Below are 17,111 nucleotides of genomic sequence, written 5' to 3' on the forward strand. Positions count from 1 at the left end.
ACATAGGGGTTTATATTTAATCTGGTGAGCTTATCTATAATGCCCGAGTGGGGTATTGTATCGAAGGCTTTTGCGAGGTCCAGGTAGGCTGTGTGGACCACCTTCCCCTCGTCAATCACCTTGGTGACTGTTTCAAAGAAATCAACCAGGTTTAAGAGGCATGATCTGCCATTAACAAAGCCAAACTGGGTAGGATCCAGTGTCTGTAGGTCCCCAATATCTTTATTTATGAGGTCCATGATGATCCTTTCCATAGCTTTGCAGACCAAGCTAGTCAGGCTTATGGGGCGATAGTTTCCAGGATCCGTTGAGGCACCACCTTTATGGAGAGGGACCACTGTTGCTGTACGCCACTCTTTGGGCACATATCCTGTAGTAAGGCTGAGATTAAACAGTAGTTTTATATTTGGGTTTAGCTCTTCTTGGAGTTCATGTAGGACGCAGCCCGGGACACCGTCTGGTCCCATTGATGCTGTGTTTTTTGCTTTGGAGAGGCGGCTCTTACCTGAGCATCTGAGATGTCAGGGGGGCAGCACTCTACTGGGATAGATATTTGCCCTTTTGGTGGGGAGGGGGGGAGACGTTTGCGCTGAACCTGTCAGCTAGGATGTTGGCAATGTCTGTGGGTTCAGTGTATTTTTGTCATTTTGGACCAATTCTGAGCATATCTGGGAATTCCCACCCAGGTTCCTAACATAACTAAAGAAAGCCTTGTGATTATCCTTAGTGTCCTGTGCAATTTTTCTCTCGAAGCTGGCCTTAGATGATTTTATGAGTGCCCGTAGTTTTTTGCTAATACTGATCAGAGATGCCTTCCCTTTTTGGGATTTTGCTCTATCATGTAGTAGCTTCCTCCTTCTGTTGTATAGTTTGTTTATGGCTGGGGTCCACCAGACAGGATGTCTGCCTTGGTTTTATTAGGGATTGCATGATCCATGCATTCCTGAAGGTGTTCATAGAATGCGTTTATAAAGGATTTTGTGGTCTGGGCTGTATTATCCATAGGCCCGGGGGCTTTGAAGGATTCCACCTCGGTTTTGAGGAGTGTGAAATTTGCTTTTGAGAAGTTTTTCACTGTGGTTTTCTGGGCATGGGGTGGGGTCGGGATGTGAATATCCAGTGAGATTAGTTTATGGTCTGATCTTACCAGTGAGGGATACACTTCTGGTCTGGAGCATAGAGTCCCCATGTTGGTGATGATCAGGTCCAGTATGTTTTCCCCTCTTGTGGGAGTGGTAACAAGTTGTTCCATAGCATTTGAGTTTATAAATTCTAGGAACCTTTGGGCTAGGGTGTTGGAGCTAGAGTAATGCTCCCAGTCTATGTTTGGGTAGTTGAAGTTGCCCAATATAATGGTGTTTGGAGAGACCTTCATATTTTCCAGTGTTCTCAGGAAGGCCGAGTGGGGTTCCTGGGTTTGGGAGGGTGGTCTGTAGCAGGCTATAAACTGGAAGGCAGTTTTACCCACTGTTAGTTGCTCATGGATAGTCTCTGATGCTTCGTGCTTTGCCACCAACCTGGAGGTGTGGGTATCTTTGATGAATATCGATACTCCCCCTCCTTTTGTGGTTCGGTCCAAGTTTTGGGGCCGAAAAGCATGGTATGAGGTATAACCTGGTAGTGCTGGGGTGCTCTCGGGAGCCCTGAACCAGGTTTCTGTTACTGCACAGATATCGATGTTCTCCATGCTAAGGAGAGTTTCGAGTGCATGCATCTTGAGGTTTAGACTTCTGGCGTTGAGTAGCATTACTCTTAGTTTCTTATCCCTTGTGATACCTATGATCCCTCACCTTGTAAGGGATCTCAGCTTCTTACTGAGGCTGACCAGGGAGCTCCTCCACTCATGGGATTTTACTCTCTTTTGCAACAGTTTCTTCCTTCTGTTGTACAGTTTGTTTATGGCAGGGGACCACCAGATTGGCTTCCTTTTTTTGGAGGATAGCGTCTTGGTTCTGTTTGGGATAGCACGATCCATGCATTCGTGTAAGTGCTTATAGAGTGCATTTGTGTTGGATTCAGCAGTTGCAACTGTATTGTCCATCTGCATGGGTGTCATGAGGTTCACCACTTCTGTCTTAAGAAGCATGAAGTTGGCTTTGGAGAAATTTTTTACCGTGGTTTCCTTAATAGGGGGTGGTAACACAATTGTTGTGCAATGTCTTAAGAGTTTAGGGAGAGTATTGGCAGAGCAGATTAGCGTCGTATCATCAACATATTGCCCTAGGGTAGCATTATTTGTAGCAGTGCAGAGGTCATTGATATATATATATATATATATATATATATATATATATATATATATATATATATATATACATATATATATATATATATATTGATGAGTATGGGGTATACAGAGCACTTTTGGTCTTGCATTCTCTACTGATCGGGATATTTCCCGAGTATGTAAATATAGTTTTTAATGGTTAGTTTAGAGTCTCTGCTGACATCACAAATGTATCAGCTCACCTTATTTATAAAATGGTGTATACCTATTGTGTTACTGTAAGTACTGTTTGCTGTAAAACTATATTTTGTTTTTAATTTTTTTTTCTCTAGCATAGAGTTACACTTACCAATGGTCTTTGGCTCACTATCTGTTTGGCTTATATTTGCAAATTAGTTTATTATCCATTGGGAAATCACAGTGAATTGTAGAAAATTCTTATGCTCTGTACAATCCTGGTAATGAACAGGGTGCGGTTTCCATATTTTCTTTAGCTGTCTTTTGCTACACCAATGGGGAGGCCAGACTACTCTCTTGTACAAGGAACCCTGGAATGGCAACTTGACGTCCTGTGATACAACCATGAAAGGGACTGGGAGTCAATTTTAATAGCTTGTTTGCACAGATCTACTTTACTAGATGTAAGGCAATCACAAAAGAAAGAAAAATAAATGAATTATAATGATAAAAATTACAACAAATGCTGTCTTGTTTGTGTGAGCACATGATTTGGTAGGACTGGTCTGGAATTGCTTAGTTTTCAGGCCATGCCAGATCAGTAAGGAGTATACCTCTCAACTATCCTGATTTTCGCAGAATGTCCAGATTTTTGCCTCATATTTTTGGTGTGTTCCTCATAAAATTTGTGGTTTTCTGGCAAATCACTGGGATGATCTGAGGACTGAGGTCGCCAAATAATGACATACATTTGGGTTTCAGACTTCATATATTTCAGAAAATGTATGTTAAAACAAACCCAGTTACTTTAGCAACTTTCTAAGTTTATGAGCAATATTCAAAATCTGTCCCTATGTTTGGGTCTTTTGTCCCCCCATTTTGTTAGGCTGTGCCCAGATTTCTTGCACTAAGAGGTTATGAGGTAGGGTAAGGAGATGAAATGTAATAAAACTGGGCGAGGCATACTGCATAAACTGGTAGTTTATTTGCAGCTTAACAGTGTAGCTCTTCTGCTGCTTCATTTTCCATTGATGTCACTTTTCTGCTGTATCTCCAGGTCACTCTTCTGGAAGGTTCATCAGAGGACATTATACCGCAGCTGAAGAAGAAACACGATGTCGATACCTTTGCATTTATTTTCCTTGACCACTGGAAGGACCGTTACGTTTTGGATACCCAGCTGATGGAGGTAAACTCATTCTGACTGCTGCAGATAAGCAAGTTGACTAAATTAAAGTGCTCTATACATTACAATATTTAAAATGAGTCCAGTACATTGATTCGTAATTTGTATAACATGCCACGAATAAATGAACAAGTGCTGTCATTTTGAAATGTGAACAGGTACACTCTAAAATTAGTGGCCGACATATAGGTGTATAGGCAGTTACTATCCTTACTGTCCAGGGGACCAACTGAGGAGCTCAGCCCAAATTCCCAGTTGCTCTAAGCACTGTCTGGTTAAGTGACTTGCTCAAAGTCACTCAGCAGGCAAAAGAGGGAATCAAACCCTGTAATATATATCACCGCCTTAATCCTATTTGCCAACTGTCAGACTCTTGTTCAGCATTAACCATACTTCATACACCATTGCACTTATGAATAATTTATGTTTATCACATATCAATAGTGTTCTCTCATGGAGTGATGCCCTGGTACTGAAGAATGGATATGTGGTAGTAAAAAAGATATTATGGTTGCAAAGAATAATTTGTGTATATTTCACAGAAATGATAAACAGAATTATGAGTGCCCAACATTCAAGCCCTAGCTGAGGCACTTTAGTTATCTTTGCTTGATTGATTTTTAAGGCTCTAAATTATTGTTTTCTGAATCTGGTAATATAATGCAACTATTTATCAATTTTATATTCAGACAACTGACAGCAAAGAAAAGAGATTATGATATTTTAAGAGGTAAACAGATACCATATCATAGGATACAGAGTATAAAATGGCAGTGTTACATCTTAATCATAGGAAACACAATTATACATTATTTTTATTAATTAACTGCTATTTTATCACCATTCAATCTCCCTGGCCACTCTAGAGTGTAACTTTTAAAGGAAGGGCAAAAGTCAGGGAAATAATAAAACTGCAGAATAATTACAGAATAAAGCATACAGATCGTAGAAAAACTAGATGTGTTGACCCAGACTGTTTTATGCAGTACTGAGAAATTTTAAACATTAATTAGCTCTCTGTAATCTCATGCAACACATAGGAGACATTACATTCAAAAACAGTAGATCCTGTATATCCAGTCTTCTATAGTATTGCAGTTACACTTACACATCTACACCCCCCCCCCACAATTCCAAAACTCCAGGACTCCCAGCTGCATTAAAGGCCTCACATTTAAGATTGTCACCCAATGCAGTAACTGATTGCACTTGTTAACTACCCAGTCTGGAAATATCAGGATTAAACTGCATTCCCTCGATCTGCTAGCTGTACCCCTCTTGCCTAGTCTGCCCATCCTTACTACCGTTATTTCCTTCATATGTATTGTATCTATTTTTAGCTTTTTACACTTTTGTATACCAGATATTCCACTGGGATAAGACCCATTTTCAGTGGAAGCTTAGGAAGAAAGGCCCCCACAGTTGGTTATACAGTGAACCACATGACTAGTAGATAAAGCAATCATAATAAATATGATAGCTTACATAGATTATAGATTAGTACTAGGCTAACTGCCCTTGCGAGCCATTTTAAGCCTTGACAATGATCCCTTGTGAGACTCAAACCCTGCATCTTGTGTTTGTAAAGCAAACACGTCAACCATTGGGCCACCCTCCCAACCTAAACTACATAGCATTTAACGAGACAAAACACCAGAGAAGAAAACTTTGTGCAGATGTTAAACAAGTAAACTATATATACATGGTACAAAATGCATCATAGATACAGACCAAAAAGAACAAATTAAGGCTTTGTATGTCTGCTGCACAAACAATATTGATTTCAGTTACCATATATTTGGGGAGGGTTACATGCACAGGTACGTTTTATTTTCATACAGACAGCTGTTTTTCACAAGCAAGTGTGAGTAAAGTTATTTTCTTAAAAGTTTTAATGCTGGTCACACTCCTAACAACACAAGGAACTTCAGATTTGCCAAACCACCTTTCTGAAAACAGTGTCATCATAAAAAAATCCAGCCACTGTTACATTTAATTAGGTAGTTTTTTTCTTACTGGTGCATGCTAATTGAAGAAAAGATGGGGTGTTAGAAAGACCTTAGGGTAGAGTAGCTTGAATGTAAAAATTAACTGGTGATAGTTAAGCATCTGTTTGAAAGAAGATCAGCTTAGGGGCTTTCAGCATTAACAAAGGTGGGTCTTGGATTCTGAGCCACAAATGAATCTGGTACATTGGTCATACGGTTCCTCAAGTTTACTAGCCTTTCCTCCTTTTAGTCCAGAGTAGAGTCTACAGCTAAAGAATAGCCTAGAAAAAAATGATGATGTGAAAGGATAAGAAAAACATTTATATATACAGCCCTATGCCTGGTTTTCTTGACAATGGATATTGTGGGTATGTTGGTGTTACTATAATGATTGCTTTGAAGAGAAAAGTATTGCTTTTATTTGGGTTTAACAGTAGGTGTAAATCTGGGAGACAACATTTTTGGATGGAAAAGTAAGCCTGATATATGTGTTGTACTTCAGAGGGGGGATTGGCAACTACACTAAACAAAGCTGGATCAAAAGTACTAGACAAAAGTGAGCTTGTCACAGTAACTGGGAAGGAGTTCCTGTAGATGGAGAAAAGTAAGGTTCCAAACAGTGAGTCTTAAAGCATGCCTTTGATACCTGTGAGATCAAAAGGAAAAAAAGCGTATCCCTACCTGACCTGAATGCTTATGTTATGCTTATTAAATAGATCAGAAACCAGTTTAGGGTATTGTGATGCACACCTAATGTTATAACATACCCATGAGACAAGAGTGACTAATGGTGTTGAATGTTTTTGACTAGCTGAGGAATAAATATGAAATGACTTGCTTATTCCTCAGGTTATCCCTGACGTAGTGACAGTGAATAAACTTGTGCTGAATTTTTTTAAAAATCTACACACACACGCACACACATGCGCACACACACACACACACACACACACACACACACACACACACACACACACACACACACACACACACACACACACACACATCAGAGCAAAAATCCCAGCATTTGACTTCCTTTCCTACCATCTTGTCACACTGAGCTTGGTGGTTTAGGTTTTGCATTATTGTAACCCCCAGGTCTTTTAACCATTCTAGAATCTTTAGGCTGACTCATGCAATAGAGTATTCTACTCCTGGGTTATTTTCTTGGTGTAACACAATACACCTGGATGTGAAGAGCTGAAGCTGCCTCCTTTTAGACCGCGCCTACAGTCTCCCTACATCTCTTTTCTGGCTTGCTTGCATGTTCTACCACCCTCTTTATCCTTTGCATGACCTGTAAAGAGGCTGATCCAGTTTTCCTTGCACTGCATTAGATCAGAACAGATGAAACAGGGCTGGACTCAAGATCAACACCTGTGGGATACCACCTGACACCTTTTATCCTCTAACAGGTTTTGCCCAAGTATTACCCTGTGTTTTTGTCTAATAACAGCTTTTACCCAACTATTACCCTGTGTTTTTGCCTAACTACTCCTTCAGACATCCACGTTTTCATACTTTCATTTATAACTCTTGACTTTCTGGGAAGTCTCTGTGTTTTGGAACAGAGTGAAATGCTTTGCTGACATCCAGATAGATCACTTCCACAGGGGTACCTTTGTTTACATCTTTGGTTGCCCAGTCACAGAAAAAGACTGATTTAGTTTAACAGGCCTCTCTCTTGTGAATTAATTCATTAATTTATTTATTTACATTTGTTTACCAGTGTAGGAGACTATTATATGGCCTGTTTCAGTCCTAGCCCATTATTACAGAAATAACCATTAAAGAACATTAATGTCAAGTTTCAAATTAAGAAACATAAAGTGTAAGCATTGACAGTCAAGTGATTTATATAAAGTGAAGAATATGGTACAAATAATAGATCATTAGTCAGTTTTTCAAAACAGGAAGATTATATGCAAAAACAATATATACAATATATGAACTATACAGAAGCCTACAGAGGAGTAAGTCTGCCATATGATGGAATTCACTGAACAGTCTGTTTTGCTTGTGGAACCTCATAAGGCCTGGTTTTAGAGACTGACTCTATCACTTTGCTCACCGCTGAAGTCAGATTCAATGGGATGTTGTACCACATGCCTATTTCACTTCTGTTGCCTGGCACCACGGCTGCATACATGCAGGCCCCAGGACCATCCAGTTTATAGGAGACCTGTTGAATAGTCTTGGCAAGAGGTGTGGCACAGTTCCAGTGATCATTTTAGGATCCTTTTGGGATACAATCTAATTCCTCTGCCTTATCATCCTGTCTACTCACTGCCCTTTCCACCTTATTATTTCTCTCTTCGTATATATACCCTCTTCCTCATGGTCCTGTCCTTCTGTGGTAAACAATGTTGTAGGATATATATTTAGATGTTTTGCCTGTTCTTTGGCTTCCTTGTGTTTTCCGTTTCTAAACTAGTCCACCAATTTCCTTTTCTGCCTTCTTGCTTTCTCCTACATAGCCCCCCAAAATAATAATAGCAATAATAGTAATAATAATAATAAATCACTAAAGCTGATTGATGGACACAGTAAACTTTTACCACTATAAGCTTAATTGGAATCCATCTGTTGTAATACCTTTGTTCCTGTCTTAATGACTGCTGCTAAACTGTCTTACTCCCTATCAGAAGTAAGGGACCAAACATCAAAGGGCCTGACATTTCAAAAAATATATTGCAGTTTCATCAAAATAATTGACTTTTGAAACTCATTATTACATATTTAAAATATTTATTGAAGGGACCCCCCCCCCACATCTCCTGATGTGAGGGACTGTACCTACATCAACTCTGCTGCCTATATGTTCTTACTTCAAGACTGATATACTTCTGAGTAAGGAGAATACTCAGAAATACTACAATTTCAGATTTAGTAGTATTCCCCCACATTCACACTTGTAGCCCCACAGTTCCAAAAGTCTTGTCTACTTTGGCCTTTTTTGGCAAGTTGTTATCTTATTTCTCATCACCATACAGCTTACCTAGTGAACTTTCTCCCTGTCTCTCCACTCCTTTTATTTGCTCCCCTTTTCTTGTATGTCTGTCATCACATCCCTAGTTAACCAGACTGCTGATCTCTATTCATTCTACCTTTGCAGTTCTTTTTGACCAATCTTCTATGCCTCTCGCATTGCCCTTGTTAAGTTTTCCATTAGCTTCTTCACTTACTTGATTTCCTGGCACATAATTTGGATACTGTTTATGAAACCGCATATAGTGCCAGAATCAGCTTTCTTGAAATTAAAGACCCTGGTTTTAATGGCCATTCTTAGTTTCTTTTCCAGAACCAATGTGAACCATAGTGTTGAGTGACCACTGTTAGCCATTAAAACCCCAACTTGTAGATCTTTCACCTCCCATACCCCAAAAATTACAAGACCAGGGAGTCTTTTTAATGCTTCCAGGCAATACTTTTTGTTCAAACCCTTCCAGGCCATATACTTTGGTCAGTGTTTTTCTTTGAACACCTTTGATGGCAGGATTCTCCAGCCAGCCTCCAAAAGTTTTGAGGTTTCCTAGCATTACTGCCCTATTCTTCCATGTCTATGGCTTGAATCTATCTCTGAGTAACTTGTCAGCCCTCATATTTCTTAGCATGGCCTGTAAATTGTGTCTTGTACTGGCTTTCCCTTTTTGTTGCTATAAACTTTATTGCTAGGAAGTTTATTTTTGGTTCTTCTTGCCACTGTATCTGTTTTCTCTGCTCTCTTTTTATCACTTGCCATTTTCCCTTATTTTCTCCCCATTTCAAACCCTTCCTTATATATGCACGACTACCCTTCATCAACTTTACCAACCCTACCTTTTTGGATATCCTGTACCCCAGTACTACCCTGTTCCATTGGTATCTGCTTACATGGTCATCAACAGTCAATGGAGCCTGTTCATGCTATATAAATAGACTGAATGGGCCACTGTCAAACAAAATTGTAACTTACACCAAGATTTGGCAGGAATAAGTAAAAAGAACCGCAGCCCTTTCCATAGCAGTATTTGAGGGCTTTGCCTCGTAATGTAATTTATTTTCTACTTTGGCCTATTATGTAGATTTGTGTCAACTAAACAGGTTTCAGTGAAGTGTTCACCAATTGGGTTACCTGTGTCCTTGACCTATATACGCTTACAAATCACATATACTCTAACATGGATGACGGCCTACATATATGATCAGTTTTCTTGGACTTTAAAAAAAAGCTTATCCTACAAAAACTAGCCTTATGTGGCTTCTTGTTTGATGTTTCTGTCTGGTTTAGAAATTATATGTCAGACAGAACTTTTATAATACTTCGCTCAGATCACCTTCCTGATTCAGGTGGATTTACATGTGGAGTTTCTCATGGATCCATTCTGGGGCTTCTTCTATTCTCACTGTTTATAAATTAAATATGCCGTAGAATCTCCCCACACTCCCTGCATACTTTATACTGAAAGTGTCATTATTACTAGACCAGGGAAACTCAAATGGCAATCTAAAACACTTTATAAAGTGATTGAGTTACTGTGGAACTGGATAGCCATAAACAAAGTAACAGTGAGTACCAATAAAACTACAGTTATGTTATTTGGGACCACTCACAGACTGCAAGGCACTCAAGCCCTTACAGTCACAGATCACTACTCTAACCGTCTTCCCTGGACAACTAATCAAAGACATCTGGGTACTGTGGTGGATCAGACCATTTTCTTTGCCACATACCTAGAGACTCAAGTCAGCAGAGTTCTAACTCAACTTAAACTTTCATACTCGATGTCCAATCTTTTAATCCATGAGGCCAGATGTTCTAGTGCCATTAATATCCTGATGTCAAGGCTTGAATAAGGACTACCATACCTTGCATGCTTTCATCTACAAATATTCATCTTCTACACACCACAGAAAAACAAAATCCTTCTTTCATATCCTAGACAACAACAAGGAACATCACTGCAGCAAGGCCAAAGAGTTACCCTTTTCCACCACAGCTTCATTACTCCTGAGCACTGTAATGTATAATCTCTTCAATTTCATTTACTGTCAATCACTTTGTTACAAATCAGTCTATAGGAAACAGCTTTACAACCTTAGAACCTCTGATTTGTTGCAACTGATAAGGTCTTCCTTCATGCTAAATACCACTGAAAAAGCATTCTCTAAGCTCAACCATTTGAACTCGAACACTACACCTGACATCAAGCTTCAAGGAAAAATCCTTAGAAATACTTGATAAGAGAAAGTGAATACAGTTCCTTCAAAAACACAGGCTAGCCATAAAGCTGAAAATATAATCATCCATCATACCTCTCAATTTCGTAGCACAAGAAATTTGGAGAAAGCCTAAAATATTGGGGGAAACAAAGACCCAAAATAGGGACAGATTTTAAATATTGCTCTTATAAACTTAGAAAGTTGCTAGAATAGCAGGATTTGTGTTAACATGAGTTTTCTGAAGGATATGAAGTCTGAAATTCAAATATCTGTTATTTAGTGACTTCAATCCTCAGTGACCTGCCAGACAACCACAAGTTTTATGAGGAACAGATAAAAAATATATGGCAAAAATCTCAACAGTTGATAGGTATGTCACCCATGCTGACCTCTATTAGATTGTACTCATTATAAAGATCTATACAATGCTGCCAGCAAGAGTGAAGGTTTAGATTTATATATCAGTTTTGTGAGTACAGTAAACTCTTAGCTAACCAGCACCCATGGGGACTGGTAGATGCCGGATAACTGTAGTTTCTTGTTGCTTGAGAGTTACTATTAAAAATAGGCCTGATTGTTTGGTTTGACTTGTTCTTAGGTTGCGGAAAGAGGGAATGTATTTTTTAAAACTCGAAAACTCTAAAAACATAAGGTATGTTTCTGCTGGGGGGGGGGACAGAGTGCATCACATGAAAATTGTACTGTATTTTTCGATATTTTTCTGCCGGTTGCTTAAGTTCCAGTTAACTGAGAGTTTTCTGTATACACATTTATATTCTTGACAGCATTTTTATTTTATGTCAGCTTTGGGGAATATACACAGTTATAGTCCTGACAGCATTTCTATTATGTATCAGCAATATGGGTATACACATTTATATTTTTGCCAGCATTTCTATTAACCACATTGTAATTATTTGCTACTAGAATTTAACTATGTTCAAGCTAAGTTAAGTAATCTTAATGTAGTTTAGTAAATAGTCAAAAAACGTTAGTGTAGTACATATAGGTGTTTATATCATGTTATCAAAAGATGAAAATAGCGAACGCTATTTTATCGAACCTAAAATATCTAAACCACATAATATCCAACATTCAGAACAGCAAATTTTTTCCTTGGGAAAAAAATTGCTATTCTGAAACACATACACACAACACAAGCACACCTAAAACACATCAATACACACACATACACTTATTATCCTACAACTAACCCTACACTAAACTATACATACACTGCTATCTATCCACTTACCTTAACCCAAACCCTAACCCTAAGGTCGTCACTATCGCACATTCACCTAACCCACGCCCTAACCCTAACTCACTTAACCCGCCCCTAAACCTAATTCACCTAACCTGCGCCCTAACCCTAACTCACTTAACCCGTGCCCTAATCCTACCAACTGCACAATCACACACTTACCTGAACCCGACCCGTAAATCTCCACCACAGCGCTGAAAATAGCGAAGCCACAGAACCGGCCAACTGAATTCTTTCCCTAGGAAGAATTTGGTGTTCTGCAGCTTTGCTATTTTTAGCGTTTGATCAAAACGGGTCAGTATTAGAACATTCGAAGTTTTAAAACTTCGATGTTCTGATATAGACCCACATATAAATATGTTTATTATACTTATTTCTTATCTCAGTCATATAGGTATGTCATGTTAATGCATTTCTTTCCTGTGCTGATCTGCTAGAATCTACTCATTAACTTCAAAACTTGGGATATTTAGTTTCACTATACAGTAATGAATTGCTGAGCAAATATGGTCTGGGTTCACATTTAAATTGTTGTTCTGCTCAAGAATGCTGACATGATCACTCAGAAAGACTAAGCATCAAATGTCATCTCCAATGTGCAATGTGATTTTTTTCTGTGCGAACTGTTGATTATGTATATGTCTTATTGTTGCCATGTTTGGCCTGGGTTGTGGCTGAAAAGGATCCTCAGACTAACCCATCTACTCGTTTAATAAATATAAAATAAAAATATCCTATCCTGTCCTATCCTGTTGTATTATTAGCTTATATTTCCATTATCACAACCACCTCAGCCTCACTGTCCATTATTAGTGCTTCTAGGTAAGCCAAGTTCCTTTATAGTATTTTGGCACTGCTGACCAACACCTTGACTATCTGGGTCTATATTAGTTCGTAGAAATTTATTTTCAGCGAACACGTATTTGTCGACTCCAATTCAGCAAAAATCACTTCTGTGATTCGCTAAATAATCCAAGGGCAAAGAAATGCTTACCCCACAGCACAATGGACCCATCTAGCTAAATTGAACCCTCCCAAGTGGGGGCTTTGCCCCCACACCCCCTAACTATATATACCAACTTAGAGATCACACTACAGTGGAGAAAAGGGCAAAGTTGTGTAGTTGGCCAACTCTGTCTTTGCCCTTTGAATATTCATTGAATTGTGGAAGTGATTTTCATTGAATAGGGGTCGATGAATACGTGTTCACTGAAAATAAATTTTGGCGAACTAATATAGACTCAACTATCTTACCCACCACTTTGCATTTTCCATTCTTGTCTTTCTGGATGATCCTAATCTGCTGCCACTCCCTGACAGTTTTATAGTGCACTTCTTTCTGTTTTCTTCTTCCTTATTTTTATTTCCTTCGCATACACCTTCTTCATCTGTCTTCATATATTGTCCTTCTACTTGCTCATCCCCTTTTCCTACCTTTTTTTTTCTCTCTGAGGTTTCGAAATTCTTGCTTTCACTGCTTTTCCCTGGCGATATTTTACTTGAGGGCCTCACCAGATGCGCAGTAGCAAGCCTCGCCCACCCCCGCATGATATGTCATTCATGAATATGCATTCCATCTGAAGCGCACTGACATGTAATATAGCAATAAAACAGTAAAATGTTGTCTTCAGAATCAGTTTAATTTATTAACAGTCACCACCTTGTTTGTCATGCAAGTGTCTACATGTTTTACAGCTTCTAGGCTTACATTTCTCTTCATTTCTACAGTTTCAATTTTATACACTTTTAACTCAACTATAATTTATAAAACGGGCAACTCAGAATTATTAACTGCATGACATATATCTGTTTTTTTTTCCCACAGTTAAATCAACTTTTCTCAACAGTCTACCCAATATGTGATCAGTTCTGATGCCACAGACTATAATGTTTAACAAACAAAAAACATTGTCAGCAAGGGAAAGACGTATCCAGGTACAAGACTTTTAAGTTAAGAAAGTCACCAGGCTTGAATTATGTTATAAACATCAAATGTTTTTTTTTTTTAAATAGAAGAATTTAATAACTATTTTGTTGGTACATTTAAAAAACAGATTTAAGCTTATGTTTAATGACTATTAAGTTAATTGATCATGTGATGTGTGGGATTTGGTACTTTAATATTGTAAGAACTGTGCATCTGTTTCTGATGAAGTTGTTGTGAGGTACGTTAAAAGAATGAAAGTTCTAAACAGAGTCCGTTTTTACCTGGATTCGTCTTTCCTGTAGACAGTTGCATGGCAAACAAGGTGGTGACTGTTAATAAATTAAACTGATTCTTCTATCGTCTACAGTAAGGGTTTATAGTGCATTAACCTTACTCAATTCACGACACGCCCACTTCTGCACGAAACGAACTGGTGAGGCCCTCAAGTAAAATATTGCCTTTTCCCCATCTCTTTCTATGTTCCTAAATCCCCTTTGTTTTCATTTCACTTTCCTATTTCCCTATGTACCAACATATTGCCGTATCCCACAACTGTTAATTTCCTTTCCCCTGGTAGTCTGCTGTCTTTTTTTACTACTCCTTCTCTTCTATTTAGCAGCCTTTCCTCTCTGCTTTTTTTGTTTTGTTCTTCCTGAATAATGTTATATCCCATCCCTACTTTTCATCTCAGTTTAAAGGTACAGTTTTCCTACTGCACCTTTCCAGCTCCTGTTTTAGTAAATGGGACTGAGATTAATTGCATCCCTCCTGAACAGCTTATTTCCCTCTTAGTGTGCCCCCTCACTCTACCATTATCATAGTTCTGTGCACCTAACCCCCCTCCAGGAGCCAGAACTTGAATTGCCTAATCCTCTTTTTCTTCCTTGTTAAAGGTAATGGTCTCAGAATGCTACATTACTCTCCATGCTCTTGCAGAGTACTGCTACCTACATGATATTCTCCATTACTTCTCAAGTGGTCCAGTTCAGTAAATCGTCACTTCCTTATGCACCAATATATATGAGTACCCTTTAGCACCAAGTTTTTCCATGCCAAACCTGGGAATTGCATCAACCTTCACAGAAATCCCCCTTCTCTCTGTTCCCTTATCTACTATCTCTAGTAATCAGGCTCATCACCATCTTTCTACATGCCTGAATCCTTATACTTCTCTTTATCCTCCTAACTTCCTGTTCCCCTGGCTTCCAGTTCTACTTCCCTCGTGGCTAAGTTCTTCCCATCCATAACTGTTAACTTCATTCCTGTTCTCTCTCTGATGTTGTATTCTTCCTGGATGCCTATGTTTTTTTTCATTCCCTGTCAATCCGTCTCTTTCTCTTTCTGTCTCTTTCTTTCTTTCTTTCTAATTTGGCTTCCTAGCCCTTTTCAACTCTCTCTAGCCTGCCTTCTGCTTCATTCTCTGGCCCTCCTGTCTTTACTTTTTGTCACTCCTTCCTTACACTGTTATCCTGTCTAGTACACCACTTAGTTAACTCCTCAGACCACCTTTGCCCTGGTATTATTATCCCCTGCCTGTCTGTTTTCTGCTTTACCTCATTAATCCTATGTCCTATCCTCTTGCTTTGCTTTGCTTTGCTTTGCTTTGCTTTGCAGCCCTTTATCCTCCTTCTCTCCTCCAGCCTAGCCTGATCTCTCTAGCTTTCATATTATTTTCTTGTATCCCATCAATCTATTGCAAATTCATACCTTCACTCATCCCAAAACTCTGAGCCACACACATACAAAATATCCTTAACACTTTACCCACCTCTCTCCTTCTCTATCTCTCCTCCAGCCAGCTCTTTTTATCTAATTTTTTTACTTAATATTTGTTAAGCAGTGGCCACGGTGGTGCAGTGGTTAGCATTGTCACCCTACAGCAAGGGGTTCTCCGGTTTGATTCTCAGCTGGGGTGCCTTCTGTGCAGAGTCTACATGTCATCCCTGTGGTCACGTGGGTCTCCTCCAGGTGCTCCAGTCTCCTCTCACATTCCAAAGACATGCAGCAGGTGGATTGGACCCTCTAAATTGGCCCTAGGAGTGAGTGTGTGAGTGAATGAGTGGTACAGATGAATTACCATGGCTGGGCTAGCCACCCGGCGGTTTAAACCTTGGCTCAAGATGATTCTCATTGCTGAAGTGGCACCCCGACCCCATGTGCAAAAACAGGAAAAAGGGGTTGATGGTGGATGTATCTGTTAAGCAGGTTAGAATCCTGAACCACTTGGATCATTTTCAGGCTCAGCCTGAGGGCAGACATTACAATTAGAATGCAGAAAAATAGAGTAAAGTAGCACAGGCTAGATTAGTACTGGTAATTTTAGCATATATACAGTATTGTTTAGAATAGTTATAGAGAGACAGAATAGTGGGAGGGTGAGAAAGATAGAAAAAGGGGTATGTGAAAGTCTTGTGAGGAAATGTAATGAAGGGAGAGAGGTATTGAGGCAAGTGGAGTGAAGGTATGTCAGAGGCGAGTGGAGTGAAGGTATGTCAGAGGCGAGTGGAGTGAAGGTAAGTCAGAGGCGAGTGGAGTGAAGGTAAGTCAGAGGCGAGTGGAGTGAAGGTATGTCAGAGGCGAGTGGAGTGAAGGTATGTCAGAGGTGAGTGGAGTGAAGGTATGTCAGAGGCAAGTGGAGTGAAGGTATGGTAGAAGGAGGAAGGGAAAAGAAGGATGTTTTGACTGTGTACTCTTGTTTACATACCTAGCCAACTGTTCAGTTTACCCTCCCTTTCTTTTGTTTCTGCATCTCCAAAATCCTTGAATCTTCTCTGCCTTAGCCCCTGAGTACTCTCCTATATGTCCTACCCTCTCATTCTTTTCTTCCCCTTCCATTGGTGCTGTCCCACAATAACCTGCGTTACCATAATCTAATCCTCAGTTTTCTATGCTCTGAAACAGTATAAAGTGCTAATCTATTTGGGAGTGTTCTCATGCTATTGCCTGCCAGGGTGTGTAGCCAGGATTCTTCACATTGTAATGTAAGGTCCTACACCCCCCCCCCCCCCACACACACACACACACATACACATAGCAATGGTGAATCAACTCCTGCATTTAGAGTCTGCATTTGGTGAAATGAAGCCCAAGATAATATGACCCAATGTGGCTTCCTCCACAAATGTTCTCTAGTGCTCTCT

The 17,111-nt window shown here is 39.4% G+C and overlaps 1 protein-coding gene across 5 annotated transcripts in view; it reads left to right on the plus strand.

Annotated features, from left to right (window-relative positions):
• The window catches only part of LOC122809346 (catechol O-methyltransferase A-like), a 321,593-nt gene that overhangs the window by 289,866 nt on the left and 14,616 nt on the right, over window positions 1–17,111 (plus strand). For 4 of the 5 annotated variants that reach the window (XM_044080760.1, XM_044080759.1, XM_044080758.1 and 1 more), the window contains one exon: window positions 3,462–3,593. In XM_044080760.1, coding sequence (XP_043936695.1) covers window positions 3,462–3,593 — 132 coding nt within the window. Of the gene's footprint in view, window positions 1–3,461; window positions 3,594–13,869; window positions 13,933–17,111 lie in introns of those variants that run through there. The other variant, XM_044080762.1, reaches the window with a different exon arrangement.

Source organism: Protopterus annectens, chromosome 8.part0 (assembly GCF_019279795.1).
Source record: "Protopterus annectens isolate FY-2018-M chromosome 8.part0, PAN1.0, whole genome shotgun sequence".
In the NCBI taxonomy this organism is placed as follows: Eukaryota; Metazoa; Chordata; order Ceratodontiformes; family Protopteridae; genus Protopterus; species Protopterus annectens.